Source organism: Anomaloglossus baeobatrachus (assembly GCF_048569485.1).
Source record: "Anomaloglossus baeobatrachus isolate aAnoBae1 chromosome 5 unlocalized genomic scaffold, aAnoBae1.hap1 SUPER_5_unloc_19, whole genome shotgun sequence".
Classification (NCBI taxonomy): domain Eukaryota; kingdom Metazoa; phylum Chordata; class Amphibia; order Anura; family Aromobatidae; genus Anomaloglossus; species Anomaloglossus baeobatrachus.
The window spans coordinates 441,620-463,552 of record NW_027441794.1 but is presented as its reverse complement, the minus strand read 5'-3'; the positions used below and the strand labels follow the sequence as shown (position 1 = coordinate 463,552).

At 43.9% G+C, this 21,933-nt stretch overlaps 1 protein-coding gene and 1 long non-coding RNA gene across 2 annotated transcripts in view; one reads left to right on the top strand and one right to left on the bottom strand.

Annotated features, from left to right (window-relative positions):
• LOC142258946 (uncharacterized) overlaps positions 1-21,933 on the top strand; it is a 450,433-nt gene that overhangs the window by 97,730 nt on the left and 330,770 nt on the right. The gene's annotated exons all lie outside the window — the stretch shown is intronic.
• On the bottom strand, positions 7,157-11,410 carry LOC142258935 (uncharacterized). The gene is made up of 2 exons (XM_075331489.1): positions 11,233-11,410; positions 7,157-8,995 (listed from the first exon to the last, which is right to left on the bottom strand). The coding sequence occupies exons 1-2, from the start codon at positions 11,408-11,410 to the stop codon at positions 7,869-7,871; spliced, it is 1,305 nt and encodes a 434-aa protein (XP_075187604.1). The 3' UTR covers positions 7,157-7,868.

Here is a 21,933-nt window from a genome sequence, read left to right as displayed (position 1 = left end):
TTTTGCCTCCTGTGCAGGAATTCACTATCTAACATTCAGATATATTTTATGTACTAATATAAAATTAACTGTGTACTTGACAACTGTTTTATACAGGACTAATAGACATCTCTCTCATGTTTGCCCTCTGTTATTTTCAGCTTCCAATAATCATTCCAAATTTATTGCTGTATGACTTATATGGAAATGATTTATAATAGTATTAAAAGCTGTTTTGTAGTTCTCTCATTATGGATTCAACATTTTTACATACAAATCCAATGTTTTTGTGATATTTTTCTCAATCTTATTTATTCATTCTTCATATTGTGGTTTTCTACATACAGTTAGGTCCAGAAATATTTGGACAGTGACACAATTTTCGCGAGTTGGGCTCTGCATGCCACCACATTGGATTTGAAATGAAACCTCTACAACAGAATTCAAGTGCAGATTGTAACGTTTAATTTGAAGGTTTGAACAAAAATATCTGATAGAAATTGGAGGAATTGTACACATTTCTTTACAAACACTCCACATTTTAGGAGGTCAAAAGTAATTGGACAAATAAACCAAACCCAAAAAAAATTTTCATTTTCAATATTTTGTTGCGAATCCTTTGGAGGCAATCACTGCCTTAAGTCTGGAACCCATGGACATCACCAAACGCTGGGTTTCCTCCTTCTTAATGCTTTGCCAGGCCTTTACAGCCGCAGCCTTCAGGTCTTGCTTGTTTGTGGGTCTTTCCGTCTTAAGTCTGGATTTGAGCAAGTGAAATGCATGCTCAATTGGGTTAAGATCTGGTGATTGACTTGGCCATTGCAGAATGTTCCACTTTTTTGCACTCATGAACTCCTGGGTAGCTTTGGCTGTATGCTTGGGGTCATTGTCCATCTGTACTATGAAGCGCCGTCCGATCAACTTTGCAACATTTGGCTGAATCTGGGCTGAAAGTATATCCCGGTACACTTCAGAATTCATCCGGCTACTCTTGTCTGCTGTTATGTCATCAATAAACACAAGTGACCCAGTGCCATTGAAAGCCATGCATGCCCATGCCATCACGTTGCCTCCACCATGTTTTACAGAGTATGTGGTGTGCCTTGGATCATGTGCCGTTCCCTTTCTTCTCCAAACTTTTTTCTTCCCATCATTCTGGTACAGTTTGATCTTGGTCTCATCTGTCCATAGAATACTTTTCCAGAACTGAGCTGGCTTCATGAGGTGTTTTTCAGCAAATTTAACTCTGGCCTGTCTATTTTTGGAATTGATGAATGGTTTGCATCTAGATGTGAACCCTTTGTATTTACTTTCATGGAGTCTTCTCTTTACTGTTGACTTAGAGACAGATACACCTACTTCACTGAGAGTGTTCTGAACTTCAGTTGATGTTGTGAACGGGTTCTTCTTCACCAAAGAAAGTATGCGGCGATCATCCACCACTGTTGTCATCCGTGGACGCCCAGGCCTTTTTGAGTTCCCAAGCTCACCAGTCAATTCCTTTTTTCTCAGAATGTACCCGACTGTTGATTTTGCTACTCCAAGCATGTCTGCTATCTCTCTTATGGATTTTTTCTTTTTTTTCAGCCTCAGGATGTTCTGCTTCACCTCAATTGAGAGTTCCTTAGACCGCATGTTGTCTGGTCACAGCAACAGCTTCCAAATGCAAAACCACACACCTGTAATCAACCCCAGACCTTTTAACTACTTCATTGATTACAGGTTAACGAGGGAGACGCCTTCAGAGTTAATTGCAGCCCTTAGAGTCCCTTGTCCAATTACTTTTGGTCCCTTGAAAAAGAGGAGGCTATGCATTACAGAGCTATGATTCCTAAACCCTTTCTCCGATTTGGATGTGAAAACTCTCATATTGCAGCTGGGAGTGTGCACTTTCAGCCCATATTATATATATATAATTGTATTTCTGAACATGTTTTTGTGAACAGCTAAAATAACAAAACTTGTGTCACTGTCCAAATATTTCTGGACCTAACTGTACATGTTTTTATCCTCACTACGTGTTGTTGGTGCATCTGTCCACTGGGAATGCACACCTGCACGGTTTTAGTTTTAATTGAGCACTAAGTCCATCCCATGATGTGTAATGTGTACCTTTTAAATACTGAATCAGTTTGGGGTAAATCACATGCCATGAATAAGACTCTCTGGTCGAAACGCGTTGGATAACCCACATTTTTTCACCTGTGCCTCTGTGCCCACTGCACAGTCTGCATGTTTTTATTCTGCTATAATAAAATCAAGTTTTATTTCAACAATGATCAGTAAGCAAGAAGTTGTACATGAGACCAATATTTTTAAATAAAGCATCCATAGTTGAGTTGTTAATTCAAACCAGAGGGAGAGACTGTGCTCAGAAGGAAGATCCATCTCGCCTCCTTTTGTTAGATCAACTGGTCTCAGTCTCCCCCTCTAATTGGTTTCTCAATTTTTTCTATGCCGATAAATTTAATGGCGTTTTTTCTCCCACCATGGGAGACATTGACATGACGTGCCAAGGATGTATCTCTGTCATGTTCAATGTCTCCCATGTGGTCACCAATACGCCTGCGGAACTCCCTTCTTGTCTTTCCGACATATTCGAGTCCGCACGTACAGGTTGCTTTATAAATAACGCCCTTTGTACGGCAGTTAATGAAGTCATGAATGAGAAATGATTTCTGAGTGACATTCGAGGTAAAGGTTTTGCCAGGTGAGACAGAGGAACATGACACACAATCACCACATTTATGGCATCCCTTTAGATTGGATTTAAGCCAGGTTTTCCTGTTTTGGTGCCAAAAAATGGCTGTGGACCAGCCTATCCCCCAGGGATTTTTCCTTGTGATAGGTGACCTGGGAGTAGGGGCCCACTAATGTTTCAAGATCATTGTCCATGGTCAATATTGACCAGTGTCTTCATAGGGTGTCCCTAACAAGACCAGCACCATTGGTGCATCTTGTCACAGGGTCACCCCCTTCTTTTTTGGAAGGTTTTAGCGGGTCAGATCTAGTCTTAGATTTTGCCTCCTTATAGGCCTGACTCAAAATTCTATTGGGATAGCCTCGATCTAGGAATCGCTTCCTAATATCGTTTGCTTGTGTCATGAAGGAAGCATCGTCGGAGCAATTACGACGAATTCTGTAGTATTGCCCCTTAGGGATTCCTCTCCTGAGGGGAGCTGGGTGGTTGCTGTCCCACCTCAGACGGGAGTTGGTGGAGGTTGGTTTTCTATATGTGGACGTGTTCAGGGTACCTTCTTTCGTTTTATTGATGAGGACGTCCAAGAATGGTAGTGAAACGGGATCAGCCTCATAGGTGAAACAAAGGCCTATCTCGTTGTTATTCAGTTTGTTGAGGTACTTCTCCAGCTCGACCCGAGTGCCGCGCCATATGTCGATCCGGTCAGACATTCGTCCGTCATCACCCTCCTCGGAGAAGACAATAGTCTCCTCCCACCAGCCCAGGAGCAAGTTAGCGTACGAGGGAGCACAAGGGCTCCCCATCGCTGTGCCCCTGAGCTGGTGGTAAAACTTCCCATTAAAGGTGAAGACGTTGTTCTTCAGGCAGAATTCCAATGCTTGTAATATGAACGTATTATGGAGATGGTATTGGCAACCTCTCATAGAGAGGTAATGTTCAACTGCCCTAAGTCCCATATGGTGAGGGATTGAGGAATAAAGTGCCTCTACGTCGATACTCACTAGGATACTACCCTCCTCAACTGAGATGCCCTCCACTTTCAGGAGGAGGTCGGTAGTATCCCTTGTGTATGAGGGGAGTGATTCGACGAAAGGACTCAAGACCACGTCCACATATGAGCCTAGATTCTGGCATATTCCGCCAATACCGGAAACGATTGGCCTACCCTTCAATGGACTGAGTCCTTTATGGACCTTGGGCAGGCCATAGAACGTTGCCATGATGGGGTGTTCCGGTATCAAGAATTCATGCTCCTTCTTGTCAATCACCTTATCGGCAAGACCTTTATCCAACAGTCTTTTCAAGTCTGACACCAAAGACTCTGTTGGATTACCTCTTAATATAGCATACCCTTCTCTATCCATAAGTAGATCGTGGCACATCATAAAATATTGTGCCGGATCGAGGACCGCCACATTGTCATAAAACCCAATGATAAGGGTGGCAATGTGGCGGTCCTGCTCCAATGCCCGTATTGCCACGATCTCCTCCCTGGTACAGTTGCAGTGTGTGAAGGTTTTGTGCTCACTTATTTCTTTTAGATCTCTGGATACCAGATTAACTAATATGTCTATCATTGACATATCGTTCTGCACCGGAGGCATTTTGGTGCTTTCATTTTGAATGTAGAAAAGGGACCTTGTCCAGAGAGATTTGGATTCATTTCAGATAGACCCTCCAAAAGTCTAACATCAGGTAACATGTCCGGGGGGATACCTAGCTCCTCACTTAATTTGTTGTCTTTTGTGTGAAAGAATTTCTTCCACTTGAGCTTTCGCGCGAATAGGTTTAAATCTTTTATGCAAGAGAAAAGGTCGAAATCCGTTGTGGGGACGAAGGAAAGTCCTTTCTCAAGTACTGCCATCTCGGTCCCACTCAGAGGCCGGGATAACAGATTTATGACCTTCGGTCCTACGCTTATTCCTGGCCCCTCGTTACACCTCTTCGGCTCCTCAGGGAGTAAAAGTTGTCTAAAAAAAGTGGAATTTTGCACAGGCTGAGATCTGCCTCTTCCCCTCTGTCCGCGACCTCTCCCTCTATTCCTGTTTCTACTGCGATAATTGTATCCCCCATTCCCTTGTTCACCATCAGATGCCTCGGTGTCAGTGGAGGAGATGTCTATATGTTGCTGAGGCTGGAGTGTCTTATTAGTCAAGAAGAAGTATGCCTTATTGTCAGGAAAGTCCTGGATGTCTCGCATGTACCGTTTGTGCTTGCGGTCTTTGATCAAATATTGGAAGTGCTCGATGGTATTCTGTAAATTGGTCTCTTTTTTGGGGAAATCGGTTTCACCAGAGTATTTTTTGACCAGGGAAATCTGTTCTTTCAAGTTATCATTCAAACCTGATAGAATCTGTCTCTCTTCCTCAAGGAGGAGTTTCATCAATCTGAGAGCACAGTCAGTTGCCTCCCTTTGCCATTTTTTTTTATAAATTCAGAGGCTCTAAACCTATTCCCCGGATTGAGGGTAATCCTCAGACCTCTAGGCACTATCCCTTCTCTAATATAATTTTCTAAACTCTGTACCTCCCACCAGGAGACTATCTGGTCCTTATACACCTTGGTGAGATCTCTGAAGGCACCGTTTAGAGTAGGTGTGTATTTTTTAGGGATAGTGCCTTTATCCGAGAAGACCCCCTTTGCATCCTCAAGCCACTGGTCAGTGTTGAGTTCTCCAGACAAGAAACTGGCCATGTCAGTATGATGAAAGCTAGAAAAAAGCACTTATTCACAACCGTTAGGTATCAGGAAAGGATTCCATGTATTAAATCTGCAGAAATAGCGACATGTGAATATTAAAATTTAGCCTTTAATTGGGTTTGTTTAAAATAAAGTGGAATACACACAGTGATCAAAAACACCAGTTGCTTATCTCTATTTGTGGGTAGCCCCACAAACAAATAATCCATTGGATATCAGATAAAATACTTTAGTTTTTTAATTACAATAATTATCCTTTGTAAAGGGATAATTTTTATAACATAAAGAGCCCAATTTATGCGGGGCCCACGCCTGATTCATGAAGTGGTGCATGCCTCTTCATGAATCTGGAGTGTTTGATGAGTGGCATGGGCCTCCTTGTGCCATGCAAGAACTATTACTCCCGTCAGGGATTGGAGTGAAAGTTCTGGCATAGGGAACAGCACAGATCGTCATGAATTTAAGGAGCTGTGGTATCACGCCCCTGTCCCACCCAAACCCTGCCAGTTTTGGAGTGAAAATGGCAAAAGCCATCAGAATTTGGCACAACTATGAACTGATCCAAATTTTTGTGACTTTTCAAAGTTTTTGTGCCTTTTTTTGGCATAAAAGCTTTGATAAACTGGGACCAGAGCATTCTTAAAAACTTCCACATATCTAGGATGCATAGTGTGATTCAATTCTCCCCTGTCCCTGCTGGGGATAGAAGCTATACGAGCCGTATATTACAATACAAAGGGAAGGGGAAAAGAATGCCCTATCACTAGGGAAAGGGGGAAGTGGTAACCGCTGACAATACATTTCACCCGCACTGCCCTCAGCAACTTTATATAGGTTCTGCACCTGTCACCGAGCAGGAATACCTCACATTAGGCAAACCCTGATCTGGGCCTAAGTAAAGATGGTACGTATGAGCTCTTCGTCAACACCACTAACGCTAAAGGAGACAAATGGAAACAATACAGAGGAAATACAATTGCTACCACCTGAGCCCAGGTACATAGCAAAAGTCAAACACTCATCTTAGGACTGAGGATCAGCTACCACAGAAGTCTCTGGAACAACGGGAGGAGACGACCTCTGCAAGCCACAGCCAGGAATAACTATAAACTTCACCCAAAGCACCCCAGGGTGAAGTTTATAAAGGAAGTCAGAGGCTGACAACAGAGGAAAAACTGACAGTTTCCCAGAGTCATGGAGTCCACTGCTGCAGAAACAGAGAACTGTCAGATAACAACAAGTGCTGCAAATTTCTGGGATTTTCCAACACTTCTGCCACTGGATTGTCAGCTGGCCATGACATCCCCTCACTATTTTTGTGTGAAATGTCTACAGCTCTGCCTCAACTCCAGAGGTTCTGAGGAAAAATCATCACATCTAAACAATAGAGAAAGACAGGCATGAAGAATATACAAGTTTTGAAATGCAATTATATACAATGTGATATACTTCAGAGTTCCTATCTCCAATCTGGGGCTGCGCTTTTAGTAAATAAAGCAGTGGGTAAATTGAGATTAGTGAATTATCTAAATATAATCTAGTACCAAAACCTTTCTCAAATGTTCATAATGGCTCTCGAAATACCCAACTTACTAGCAAAGTGGAGCTCGAATTTTCATTTTGTGGGATCTCAGTGTGCAGAGCGGAATCGCACAAATCTATGCAGCTGCTCTAAGCATGAGAAATTGCTCTCTCAACTAATCCAGCGCGGTCACTTACTTTTTTAAGGTTTTACTGAACTACTTAAGAAGGATGCCGCAGAGCTGGGGTCGTAGAGCTCACGCTATCAGTGATCACTGAGGGTTGTGGGATCTCACAACCTGGAAGTTCCTTTTCGGGGACATTAGGGACACTTCCAAAAGTTTTGGTACTGGATTATATTTAAAAAATTCACTAATCTGCGGCTCTTCACTGTTTAAGTAAATAATAAAGGCAGCCACAGATTTGTGATAAGCACTATTTAAAGGAAAAGTCATCAAACACATTGCACTAGAAACTACGGGATATTACCCCTGTAACAGTGTCAGCAGCAGATTCCCCCATAACAGTGCGGCATGACCACATTTTTCCTTCAATCTTTTTCCCTATTTTTCTCCTTCAAAACCTAGGTGTGTCTTATGGTCCGAAAAATATGATAAGTTTAAAAAGAGAGAAAAAATTTCTTTCCCTCACCAATTCTTACTTGATCAATTGTAGCCGAGTTTTGGATAAACCCTTTGAATTATGGTACATCATGATGGCTTCTCTTGTGTGACTCATCTGACAACAGGACCTGATTAATGAAAAAAACATTTGCCAAATTCTGAAAGCAAGAATGGTTGCTCCGCTCTGTTGGTTTTCTGATGGTCGCAAAGACTTGATTTACCAGTTATACATTTCAATTATACACAACATGAAAAAGGTTCCTTCCCTGTGCGGCTTCTTCACATGTTTAACTAGATCTGATTTCTGAGAATAACATTTTCCACCTTCAGAACATAAACATTGTTTATTTTGTGTGATATTTTTGATGGTAAACAAGACCTGATTTCTTAGTAAAACATTTACCACATTCTGGGCATGAAAATGGCTTCTCCCCTGTGTGAGATCTTTGATGAACAACAAGGTGTGATTTCTGAATAAAACATTTCCCACACTCTGAACATGAAAATGGCTTCTCCCCTGTGTGAATTTTCTTATGTTTAATAAAGCTTATTTTGTGAATAAAACATTTCCCACACTCTGAACATAAAAATGGCTTCTCCCCTGTGTGATTTTTTTGATGTCTAACAAGGTCTGATTTCCAAATAAAACATTTCCCACACTCTGAACATGAAAATGGCTTCTCCTTGGTGTGACATCTTTGATGCTTAAGAAGTTGTGATTTCCAATTAAAACATTTCCCACATTCTGAACATGAAAATGGCTTCTCCCCTGTGTGAATTGTCTGATGTTTAATAAGGCTTATTTTGTGAATAAAACATTTCCCACACTCTGAACATAAAAATGGCTTCTCCCCTGTGTGATGTTTCTGATGACTAACAAGGTGTGATTTCTGAATAAAACATTTCCCACACTCTGAACATAAAAATGGCTTCTCCCCTGTGTGATTTTTTTGATGTCTAACAAGGTCTGATTTCCTATTAAAACATTTCCCACACTCTGAACATGAAAATGGCTTCTCCCCGGTGTGACAACTTTGATGATCAAGAAGTTGTGATTTCCAATTAAAACATTTCCCACATTCTAAACATGAAAATGGCTTCTCCCCTGTGTGAAGTTTCTGATGTGTAACAAGGGTTATTTTCTGACTAAAACATTTCCCACACTCTGAACATGAAAATGGCTTCTCCCCTGTGTGAATTTTCTGATGTCTAACAAGGTCTGATTTCCGAATAAAACATTTCCCACACTCTGAACATGAAAATGGCTTCTCCCTTGTAGGAGCCTTTTCACGTTCCACATGCCTTCTGTAACTTTTATTTTGCTTACAATTCTGTAATAAATTGGAATTTTGGACTTGTTTGAAAAGATCAGATGATAGAGCTTTCCAAGGAAGGACTGGAGGTATATCTAGGACAGCAGCATGCTCTTCATATGTATCATGTGTGACACTTTCATCATCTATTTTAAATTCTGAAGATATTAGATTTCCATCTGAACTCCTGATATAGTCATCGGCTAAAAATAAACACAATTATTATTTTTTATGATATAATTTTGAAAGTAGATTTATTTTTTTAAACTATAACATAAGAAATTAAATTAGGAAACAAATTATTCTGAATCTGTTTTCCAATTTCGAGATCTAAGAGTTACATCTTTGTTAATTTGGATCTCCCATTCCTAGCGCCAGTTCTCTGGAATGTGCTACAGTAAATAATCTGATTAAATGTCGCAATGTGACTGTAGAATAATGAGGGACAGGGGGCTGCTATACTTTCCCTCATGCTAGGAGACCTTAGGCTATCCCTAACCTCTGGCTTACCCCTGAACGTGGAAGGAAGGGGCAGGAGTATGATGGAAATACAGATTAAGACTGACAGGAAAACCAAAATTCAGACACACTTTAAACTCACAGAAATAAACAGTGAGAGACCAAGGAGAAAAGTAAGAGCAAGAAGGCAGAAACAAAAAGACAACAAAGGTTAATACCACAACTGCTCACAGCAATAATGCACAACAACCACTAGTTTGTATTACAACACCTCACCTGTTTAGGTAAACTATAGCTGGCATTAATGGAATAGTCCAGCCAGCATATACAGAAGGGGAGCAAATGATACTGACTCCACTACAGCATGTGATCAAAGACATTAACAAGGAGCCCAGCAGAGTATAACTCTTGCTAGTCTTACTAATTATGTGGTTCGACGCCTGCATCTCCCTGCGCTGCTCACAGGCATCAGAGATGTTAGCAAGCAGAGTGCCAAAATTTGTAGTTTCCACAGATCCTGATGCCGCCATGACAGTTGGCGATGCCTGCAAGCATCTCGTTGTGACATTGATCCACAACATAGACAATTTCAAAAAGGTTTTTTTCGAAGACGAAAATAAAATAGAGACAGATGCCAAATATTTAATGGGCTTGTCCGGGACTAACATTGATGGCCTATCCTTAGGCTTTGTAACCAAAGTAGGTAGCAGGGTCTTGCTGTTTGTGCAGATAAACATTAGGGCTCCAATTCATCAAGACCGGTGATATACACTGACAAATGACATCAGGGACTGGCGTGAGATTTCTGATATAGGGAACGTCACAGTTTGTTATGAATTAGAGAAGTGGTGGCATCACACCCTTCTTCTGGCCAAGCTCTGCCCATTTTGGCAAAGTTGGTTAAAATTGGCGTGAAACCTCCAAAAGTTGCACAATTTATTTTTTGTACATTCATTTATTATTGACTGTAGAATGGCTATGACGTATCAATGTTTGGAATCAGCGGTACAAAAGGATGTTGATGAAATAGATAATCATGACTGTAAGGCGCTAGAGTTTTAATAAGTGCTAAGAAAACCATGCAATGTAAAAAAAAACAACGGTCATCGTAATCAAAGCAAACAAGAGACTATGAAAATAGCTCTGCAGTGCAGCCAGGCCAACCATCTGCCTTTATAAAATCCTTCTCCGGTCTTCTTTCCAAGCTTATTGTGCAATTCACTGGAGACAAAAAGGGGATTTTCAGGTTCTATCTGGTACCAACCATCAATGGTGTATTTACTAATATCAAGACCAACTTAAACCAAAAGCTCAAAAGAACCCATTGTGAAACGGGCTTCCAATTTCATTGCAACATCCATGTCTTCCTTAAGCGAGCTTTACACGCTACAATATATTTTATGATGTGTCGGCGGGGTCACGTCGTAAGTGACGCACATCCGGCATCGTAAGTTACATTGTAGCGTGTGATACCTCCGTGCGATTGAACGTTAAAACGTTCATCGCACGCACATCGTTCAATTCCTAAAAATTGAACGTGAGGTTGTTCAATGTTCCCGAGGCAGCACACATCGCTGTGTGTGACACCCCGGGAACGATGAACAGATCTTACCTGCGTCCCGCGGCTCCCGCAGGCAATGCGGAAGGAAGGAGGTGGGCGGGATGTTTACGTCCCGCTCATCTCCGCCCCTCCGCTTCTATTGGCCGGCTGCCGCGTGACGTCGATGTGACGCCGAACGTCCCTCCCACTCCAGGAAGTGGACGTTTGCCGCCCACATCGAGGTCGTATGGAAGGGTAAGTGCGTGTGATGGGAGAAAAAATTGTACGACGCATTCAACAAATTGAACGTGCCGCACATACGATGGGGGCGGTTACGATCGCATACGATATCTTATGCTTAATCGTAACATGTAAAGCAGGCTTTAGATGCATGACCTCTTTCATGAAGATGCACGAATTCCATTAGGTATGGTACCAGAAGACGGTTAACAATGAATCCTGGGGTGTCCTTACATGACACAGGCATCTTTCCTACTGTTTTACTGAAGTCCATGAGAGAGTCAGAAGTCGTTTGGCTAGTCACTGGTGTCTTAATGACCTCCACCAGCTTCATCATTGGTACTGGATTAAAGAAATGCAGCCCTCCGAACTGATCCTGCCTAGTTGTGGAGTTGGCTATGTCAGTTATTGCCAATAAGAATGTGTTGCTGGCAAATATGGTGTGTTCTGGTGTAAATTTGTCCAGTGTCTTGATTAGTGCATTTTTCCACTTCCAAGTTTTCTAGTATGGCTTCCAACACCAGATCATTGCTGTGCACCACGGCCGCTGGGTCTGTGCTTGGGATGAAGTTTGAGAGTGTTTTGCTGAAGAACTGTGAAGCAGCCTCAGGCTTGTCCGCAAACATCTTCTTAGTGACCCTTTTCAAGCTGTCTTCAATACTTTTTGCAGACTTTTTCAAGATGTCATCAGTATGGTCCACTAAAACAAAAGTGTTTCCGTTTGCTGCAGCTACCTGCGCTATCCCAACACCCATCAGACCTCCTCTGACCACAGTCACATACTTCATAGTCAGCTTCTTCGCGGTGGCGAGGCCATGTCTGCTTGTACTGCTGGGAGCTGAAGGACATGCGAGTGATGTCAGCACAGCGCGCCATGAGGATTTAGTCGTACAATCTATTTTCACAACTCTTGCACAAAATAATTGATTGAAAAGTGATTTCTGACAGAATTCTGGCATAATTGCTTTGAAGAATCAAGGTCTAGGTGTCAAATGTCCTTCTATAGGTGTCTCCAATCCTTCCAGGGTAGTTTGCCTGTAGTTCACATTCTCTACAACAATAATTTTATTAGATATTTTTTGGTAGTTTTAAAAATTTGGTATTTCAGTGTGCGGCTGTAACTTTTTTGATGTCAAAAAGGTTCTTAAGCAGTCCTATAATCGATATATAAACACTGGGGCCACTAGGAGAATGGGGGCCCTGTTAAATTGCCCAGTTTGCTTTCTCTTTCCCCTAATTCCAGTCCTGCATGCCAGCCTGTGTCCTGTTCAGTTCTTTTAGATTCCTGCAATTAAGAGACCTTTGGTTACATCATGTCATAGGACTTCATCAAAGGTCCTTAAACAATCAACTACCGAATGCAACTGATTTAGGTCCTTAAGAAAGTGGGGTTCCTGAGAAATTGCACAGTTTGACTCCTCCGAACGCTGGACCTGCCTGCAACTAGGGCTTATTTTTAGGGAAACCAGGTATTTATGAACCCTCTGCAGGTCTTTGAGTTGCCTTCATAACGACATAGAGAAGGGACTAGAAACAAACAGAAGAAGAAGCAGAAGCAAAGAAAATACAGCTAAAAAAACCCCAGAGTAGAAAGTCTAAAAATGTAAACACAAAATTAGTGCAGAAAGTGCATGAGTAGATATCTCTTACTGGATAGAGCTGGAGGAAACACATCCTGAGGAACATCGGGATCTTCTTGTTTACAGTCCTGTGGGAGAAGAGGACGGGGACATCTCTCTGGTGTTGTCCTCTTACTGGATAGACCTGGAGGAGACACATACAGGGACTGAATTCATTCCTTACATACAGATAATTATAGGCCGTGCGTATTTAGTCCTGTCTATTACCTGGTGATGTGAGGGGCTGGGAAACCTCCATCATGACGTCCTTGTACAGATCTTTGTGTCCTTCTAAATACTCCCACTCCTCCATGGAGAAATAGACGGTGACGTCCTGACACCTTATAGGAACCTGACACATACAATGATATCATCACCTCCGATCCCTTCATAGCGTTACTGTATAATGTCCCAGCATTCCCAGCAGTGTCACCTCTCCAGTCAGCAGCTCAATCATCTTGTAGGTGAGTTCTAGGATCTTCTGGTCATTGATGTCCTCATGTATCGGGGGGTGAGGTGGAGGCCCCGTGATTGGGCTCAGGGGTCTTCCCCATCCCTGAGACACAGGGGCCTGACAGCGCTCACTAGAGGTCTTCTTCACTACTGTGTAATCCTGGTTATGGAGAGACACAGTAATAAATCTCACTATAGACATTTCCAGAGTCCTCAACTCTCCAGTTCTGTCCATCTGTAAAGGTTGCTTTACACGGGACGATATATCATGCGATCGCACCCGCCCCCGTCGTTTGTGCGTCACAGGCAATTTGTTGCCCGTGGTGCACAAAGTCGTTAACTGAAGGGTGAGGGGCGTTCGGCATCACAGCGACGTCACACAGCGGCCGCCCAATAGAAGCGGATGGGCGGAGATGAGCGGGACATAACATTCCGCCCACCTGCTTCCTTCCTCATTGCCAGCGGGACACAGGTAAGCTGCAGTTCATCGTTCCCGCGGTGTCACACGGAGCGATGTGTGCTGCCCCGGGAACGATGAACAACCGGCGCATAGAAGGAGGAACGACATTATGAAAATGATGATGGCAAGTATATCTAGCCTGCCTCTAGACTTGAACTTCAGGACTAGACTGACTGAACTCCAAAACTAAACTGCTCTGTTTTCCTGCCTCAGGCTCTCTGAACTCCTCGGTGGGCGTGTCCAACCACCTGGGCACACCCCCTTGTGTGTCCATCAAGCCCTGAGAGAGGTGACTAGGGTTTTAAGGTTGGCTGATGACACCTTTTTAGGGGACAGGTGTTATGCAAGGGCCTATCTGTGACTACCTGGCTAGTCCAGGGCATCACATATGGCATGTGACTATTTATAATATTTTATAATATAGTCGTTAACTCCCGTCACATGTACTTACCTCCCCCACGACCTCGCTGTGGGCGGCAAACATCCTTTTCCTGAAGGGTGAGGGGTGTTCGGCATCACAGCGACGTCACACAGCGGCCGCCCAATAGAAGCGGATGGGCGGAGATGAGCGGGACATAACATTCCGCCCACCTGCTTCCTTCCTCATTGCCAGCGGGACACAGGTAAGCTGCAGTTCATCGTTCCCGCGGTGTCACACGGAGCGATGTGTGCTGCCCCGGGAACGATGAACAACCGGCGCATAGAAGGAGGAACGACATTATGAAAATGAACGACGTGTCAACGAGCAACGATAAGGTGAGTATTTTTACTCGTTAACACTCGTTCGTAGCTGTCACACGCTACGATATCTCTAACGATGCCGGATATGCGTCATGGAATCCGTGACCCCGACGACATATCGGCAGACATATCGTAGCGTGTCACGCTGCCTTTATTCCCATAGATAAGAATGATGTAATGTGACGTCATCAGAATCTCTCACCTCTCCAGTAAGCCGGAAGAGGATCTCTAGGGTGAGGTGTAATATCCTCTCCGCCATCTTGTCCCTGTCCTTATCCATCCTTGATAGGTCAATTAGGAGAATTTTCTTATATAGAAGATCTCCACTGAGAGATTCGATATTGTAGGGACCTGAATGGGGAGAAGATGACGATGTAACATCATAAAGAATCCTGTACAGTCATATAATTACTGTAGACTTTATATGGCATGAAGGAGAAGACAATTCATGGTTTTGGGGCTGCAGGAATCGAAATGAAGATTTTTGATCCAATAATATTAAGAAGCGGCTTTTACTTGTCATGTATGTGTACGGCCCCGCGCTCAGCTGCAGCCGAGACGCTCGGATCCGGGCTCGTCGGTGGGTGGCTCGAGCGCCTCCGGACCCCGGGTCACTTCGCTCTGAAAGGGGACTGGCGCTTTGGAGGGGACGTAGGTTTACGGCCGGGGCCGTGGTTTGGTTAAGTTCGTGACGCCACCCACGGGTTGTGGTGAAGATGGGCACCACCGCTGCTGTTTACTGGGCACCCGGGGGAGATGTTGCGCAGCAAGGTGTTAACCCCTCCGTGGGTAGGGGTGATGGCCCCGGGACCCGTTGGTTAGGCAGGTGTTTGTGTGGGGCGGTGCAGGGCGGTGCACGGCCCGAGGGGACTGTTGTACTCACGGTGATTGGAAAATAGATAAAGCCGGTCCTTTGAGCGCTAATAATAGATCTATTATCTCAAGTTTTCTTTGTGAATAATTATGCTTTATTCGTGACAATTAGATTAAAATAAAGCTCTTGTTATCACAACGCGTTTCAGCAAGATATACTTGCCATCATCAGGCAAGTATCATCATGACCTGATGATGGCAAGTATATCTAGCCTGCCTCTAGACTTGAACTTCAGGACTAGACTGACTGAACTCCAAAACTAAACTGCTCTGTTTTCCTGCCTCAGGCTCTCTAAACTCCTCGGTGGGCGTGTCCAACCACCTGGGCACACCCCCTTGTGTGTCCATCAAGCCCTGAGAGAGGTGACTAGGGTTTTAAGGTTGGCTGATGACACCTTTTTAGGGGACAGGTGTTAGGCCCTTGCATATCTGTGACTACCTGGCTAGTCCAGGGCATCACATATGGCATGTGACTATTTTATAATATTCATTGGTTTGCTTGTTTTGGTTTTTTGTTTTTTTATTTTTTTTTTGTATGTTTGCAGGTTTTTAGCTTTCCAGATTTTTTTGGCTGATTTTTAAACTTGCTTTTATTTTTAAACATTTGAAAAATTACTGCATAATAATGACACTGAAAAAGACGTGGGTGTGTGGGTGGACGAGAAAACCAACCAGTGCCAGGAAGCTGCTGCCAAGGCAGATAATATAATAGGATGCAGTGAACGAGGCACAGATGCTCCGGACAGGAACAGTTTTGCCTCTATACAAGTCACTAGTGCGGCCACACTTACAATATTCTGCACAATTTCGGGCTCCAGTGAATGAGGAGGACATAACTGAACTAGAGCGGGTGCAGAGAAAAGCGACCAATAAAGGAATGGAAAAATGGCAATAGGAGGACAGGTTAGCAAGCTTGGGGTTATTCATTTGGAAACACAAAGGCTACAGGGCGATTTTATTACAATCTACAAGTATATCAGGGGCATTACTGAGATATTTCTAGTGAGCTTTTTACAACTGAGGCCTGCAATGATGACAAGGAGGTTCAATCATAATCACAGATGGGGATTCTCTACTGTAAGAGCTTTGACAATATGGTGAACCTTTATGTGATAAATGTTGATAGACTACAAAAATTCAAGGCGGGCTTGGATGCCTTCATTAAAACGTATATTATGGCAGGTTATCAGTACTAGATTTTGTGATGGGACATTGATCCAGGCAACTAGTCTAATATTTTTAGTCATGAAGGAATTTTGCCCCTTGTAAAGGTATTCACACCCCCGAAACGTTTCCACTTATTTTAGCATCATACCCACAAATGTAAATGCCTTTTTTGTGATTTTATGTGATATACCAGCATTAAGTAACAAGTATTTGTGAAGTGTAAAGGAAATGATAGATGGTTTTCTAAATATTTAAAACTATAAATCTGAATATTGTGACGTGTATCTGTATTAAGCCCCTTGTAGTATGATGCCCCTGAGTGACCAATTGCCTCCCGAAGTCACAAAATTAGTAAATTGTGTCACCTGTATCATTTCTTCTCAGTATAACTACAGCTGTTTTGTGAAGATTTCACAGGTTTTGTTTGAGAACATTAGGGATGAAACAGCATCTTGAAAACCAAGGAACCCATCAGACAGGTCAGGGATAAAGTTGTGGAGAAAAGTAAAGCAGGGTTTGACTATAAAAAAATAGCCAAAGCTCTGAACATCTCACTAAGCACTATTCAATCAATCATCCAAAAATGGCAGGAGTATGGTGTGGAGACATGAGGGTCATTGGGTACGGTCGTACGCTGGCCTGGCTGTCTTAAGAAAGACCGCTCAGACCAGGGCTCATCCCACAGAACTCCCACACTCCTTCCTTGTGGGCAGGACACTACTCAGACAACACAGGGTGAGGGAACCACACCTTGGTAAGATTTTATTTGTTCACCAAGAGGCAAACACGTATCATACATTTCCAGAAAGAACACAAGGTGGTACAAGCGACAGAGTCTCATCCATCTGTTGGCTCGCGAGGGATTAGAATCTTTGTGACTTCGGGGCTTCCTGAGCTAACTATCCCAGTCAGCAGAACCCTGGTTTTAACGAGCACCCACTGAGAGGAGATAGCGGCAAGCTTAGAAAGATGACTGAGCACAGCAAGATATGTAGCCAGTCAACTGAATGATCCTAACCTGGGTTCTCCAGGCACAATTGTGGGCTCACCAATGAGCAGTGAAGCACATCTGTGATCCTCCAGCTGAAAATGTGGATCTTAGGCTGATGTCCTGCAAAATGAATGTGGTGAGAGGAGCAAAGCTCTTTTTATACCCTCAGCTTTCATTTCAGGTTATTGTGTCTTATAGGATTGATGGGAGATGGCTGTTCTCTCATTGATTCAGTTCAATCTGACTTCATAATTTTCCAATGATTTATGTAGTCAAAGAGGCTGAGGTAATCATTATTTAACAGACAATAGGGCTCTGGTCAGTCTGACATGAAACAATGGCCAACTTCTCTTACTTTGCCAATCAAAGGCACAATATTTGTGGCCTAATTAAGAACAGTTCACCCCTCACACAAATCTCCAGATGCTTGGTTGTCACATAAAGCACAACTGCAAAACGACAAAGACATGGCCGTCTACCTAAACTGACATCCCAAGCAAGGAGAGCACTAATTATAGAGAAGCAGCCAAGAGGCCTGTGGTCAAATGAAAAGCAGCAGAGATCCAGAGCTCAGGGGGAGAATCTGTCCACAGGACAACTATAAAGGCCACTTTACACAAAACGACATCGCTAACGAGATGTCGTTGGGGTCACGGAATTCGTGATGCACATCCGGCCTCATTAGCAACGTCGTTGCGTGTAAAACGTACGAACGACCTCTAACAATCAAAAATACTCACCATATCGTTGATCGTTGACACGTCGTTCTAATCTCTAATATCGTTGCTGCTGCAGGTACGATGTTGTTCGTTATTCCTGCGGCATCACACATCGCTATGTGTGACACTGCAGGAACGAGGAACAACATCGCACCTGCGGCCGCCGGCAATGAGGAAGGAAGGAGGTGGGCGGGATGTTCGTCGCGCTCATCTCCGCTTCTATTGGGCGGCTGCTTAGTGATGTCGCTGTAACGCCGAACAAACTGCCCCCTTAGAAAGGAGGCGGTTCGCCAGCCACAGCGACGTCACTAGGCAGGTAAGTATAGTGTGACTATTCCTAGCTATGTTGTGCGCCACGGGCAGCGATTTGCCCGTCACGCACAACCAACGGGGGCGGGTACGCTCGCTAGCGATATTGGTACCAATATTGCAGCGTGTAAAGTGCCCTTAAGTCATAAACTCCACAAATTTGGTCTTATGGAATAATGAATATTTTTAAAAGCAAAAGAATAAGAATTGAAAATTGCTTCACAGACGCCTTCATCCAATTTACCTGAGATAGAGCTGTTTTATAAAGTAGAAGGGACAAAATGTCACCTCTAGATGTGCAAAGCTGGTAAACACATCCCTCAAGAGACTGGCAGCAGTAATTATAGTTAAAGGAGGTCCTGCAAAGTATTCCCTCAGGGGGCTGAATACTAATGCACATCACAATTTGCAGAGTTAAATTTCTTAACATATTTAGAAATTCATGTATAATTTCTTTTATACTTCACAAATGTTTGCTACTTTGTGTTGATCACATAAAAACCCAATAAAAAAATTTGTGGCTCTAATGTGAAAAAATGTGGAAAAGTTCACCGGGTGTGAATAGTTTTTCTTGCATCATTTTGAAGAATTCGAATCTAAAAAATAATAAAGGGAAGACAAAAAAGTGACCTAGAAAACACCACAATTGATGAGTTGGATGTAAGTTTTGTGGTGCAGAACCCGTTATACTGGCAGACAGCATATGACCGGAGGCAGAAATATTCAGGGAAAGGAAAGATTTTACACTTTCTAGATAAATCCTGTCTCTTCCCGGGATGTAACGGCCTCTAATGCCGGTGTGGCGCCCTTGACCTGGTCAGGCGCCACTGAGTACTGCACACATGCTGGGTCAGTGCTTACAGGTGATTCCAAAGGCTGAAATACGGTGTGTACGCACAGACACATAGCAACCAGGTCTCCCACACACTAGAGGAGACCCTTGGGCAGACCCAAGAGGGGGCGTTCCTCCACATCTCAGCTAGTGGTGTAGGGGAGGAGCTGGAAGCTAGGTTGCAGTGGCTGTCAGGAAAAGTGAGAGGAGTAGAGCCAGTCTGATAGTGAGTGTGGTGGCAAGCAGACACACAAGACGCTAGTCAGACCCTGCATGTGGAGTAGCCGTTAGCGGGGGAGAACGGTCACCAGCAAGTTGGACAGAAAGTCGCTGAGGAAGTCAGCTGGTCGTGTATGAAGACTTCTGGTGGCTAGGCACGCACGGGGAACAGGTCACTAGAGCCAGACATCCATTTAGTGGTCTGCTAAACCTGCCGGTGAGGGGACAAGAAGTCCCGCACCAACCAAACAGAGTCCGAGCATCAGCAGCGAGGGGGCCCATAAGGAGGATCGAGCCTGAAGCCTTCTTCCTTGGTCCACGCTGCCAGCAAATGGGCCAGAAAGGGGAGAAAAGGCAGTTGCGACTTCCGTGGATGAATCCCACGGTACTTCAAGTCAGGGGTTATCCGAAACAAGAAGTGCTAGGAAGGCGAGTTAATGGTTAGCCTTAGACCAGCCTGCGGGAACGCCTGGTTCCACCTTGTTCATCTCAGCATCGCCCAGGTTACCTCACAACAACACCTGAAAGTGAGTAAACAAGTTGAAAGACATCTTGGACTGCGACTGAGTTATCCTGCGACCTGTTGTTCCACACACACTCAAGCCCATGGGGCCAGCCTCACTCACGGGAGGCCTCACCACCTGACTGCAGATTCCATCAGCCCCAGACGCTCGTTAAACCTACAGTGGCGGTCACCCATAACCCTGACCGCAAACCGTGAGTGGCGTCACGACTTCCATGTAAATAAACCTGACATACCTGTTGCCAGCGGCAGCCAGGAGAAGCCCTTGTGGCGTCCCAGAAGGTGGAGCGATGTCCCTGGGGCGACCGCTACAGATGGGCGACACACCGGCATCACACGGCCGGATGAAAAAAATCACAGCTTCATCCAGAAAACTAGGACAAGTCTTTTCTCATTTGTCATCCATATACAATCCGGTATTTACAGCCGCTATTAATAATTTACAAGACCATTTACAGCTTCCTACATTACAGAACTGCAATGTACCCGTAACACAATGTCTGCTGTATGGTGGAGCTGGTGGGAATCTGATGGTTTGTGCAGACACAGACCTGAATGGACGAGTCTCATCCGATTTACGGAAGGCACTAGAGGATGCTGGGATTATTTGGTCAGCTCCTCAGTGTAGTGCTATATTGGCGTGCACCCAGTCGATGAGCCGTGGTGCCAGTGGACGGTTATAGTAAACCATTGTTGCGTATGTATGTGACCCCTTCACACTCATTTCAATCTTTGCTAAATTGAATTCTTTATTGATAAGTTCAGGTGAGGAGAAGATTTGTTGAGCGACTTTAGAAGAAAAACGTTTGGACCTGATCGATCTTGTATCACAAGTAGCTGAAAATGTGTGTATGACGTGTATGAAGCAGAGCCGCATGTGTACGATGTGTTCGGAACAGTGCCGTGAGTACGATGTTCACGTAGCGGAGCTGTGTATGTAACGGAGCCGTGTGTGCATGACGTGTATGTAGTGGAGCCGTGTGTGCATGATGTGTATGTAGCGGAACCGTGTGTGCATGATGTGTATGTAACGGAGCCATGTGTAAAAAATGTGTATGTAGCGGTTACCCTCTTTTACCACTTTTTTAGTCCCCAAAACACCCATGCAGGTTCGATATAATCCACACGAGGTCCGATAATGATTCAAGCTCTGCTACATGTAGTTACAGCGCGTGATCATGGCACATGACCGCCTTCTGTGAGGTTCAGTCAGAGACTGAGCAGCGATCGGTGGTGACATCACTCAGGTTAGCCGCGGCCACAGCTGGAGGTTCCCACAGTCCACCACTTGTGACCGAAGGTAACTTCACCTCAGGCGAGTTAATTCACCGCTCATCACGCGACTCACTCAGTCTGTGGCTGAACCTCACAGTGTACGTAGGAAATCCTGTTAGATAGAAGCGCAGGACAGGGTCTTACCAGGTAAGGTAACAGATAAGCCAAAGTAATTTCATTCACCTATAAGGGTTGTGCCAGTCACAACTGCTAAACGTACATAAAAGATGGCGACAGCCGCAGCCCTGGAAAGCGAATTCAGACATAACGAGGGAGAGATCGGGTGTATGCCGCGCTATCACTAGAAAATCAGATGTTGATTATTTCATCTCCTTATGCTCTATTCAGGTCGATACATTTCAGAGAACTCTGTCTCCTTCATCAGGACATCAAGGAAAAATCAACAGTCTACTACAGAGGAAAGAACCTATATATATACATACAGATACGTCAGAGGATCGCCCACCGTATTTCAAATACCGGCGAGACAATCGACTTATCAAATAACGGCAACAAGATTTAAAGCATAATGTATTAAAAGAGGAGGCCGTGGCGACATTGATGATGTGAGATGCAGCTTAACCGAGGTCCAACTGTCATCCTACAAGCTACGGAATTTTAATAAATATAATGATGATGGATTCATTTACCAACCTGATGACAAGAAATTAGAAGA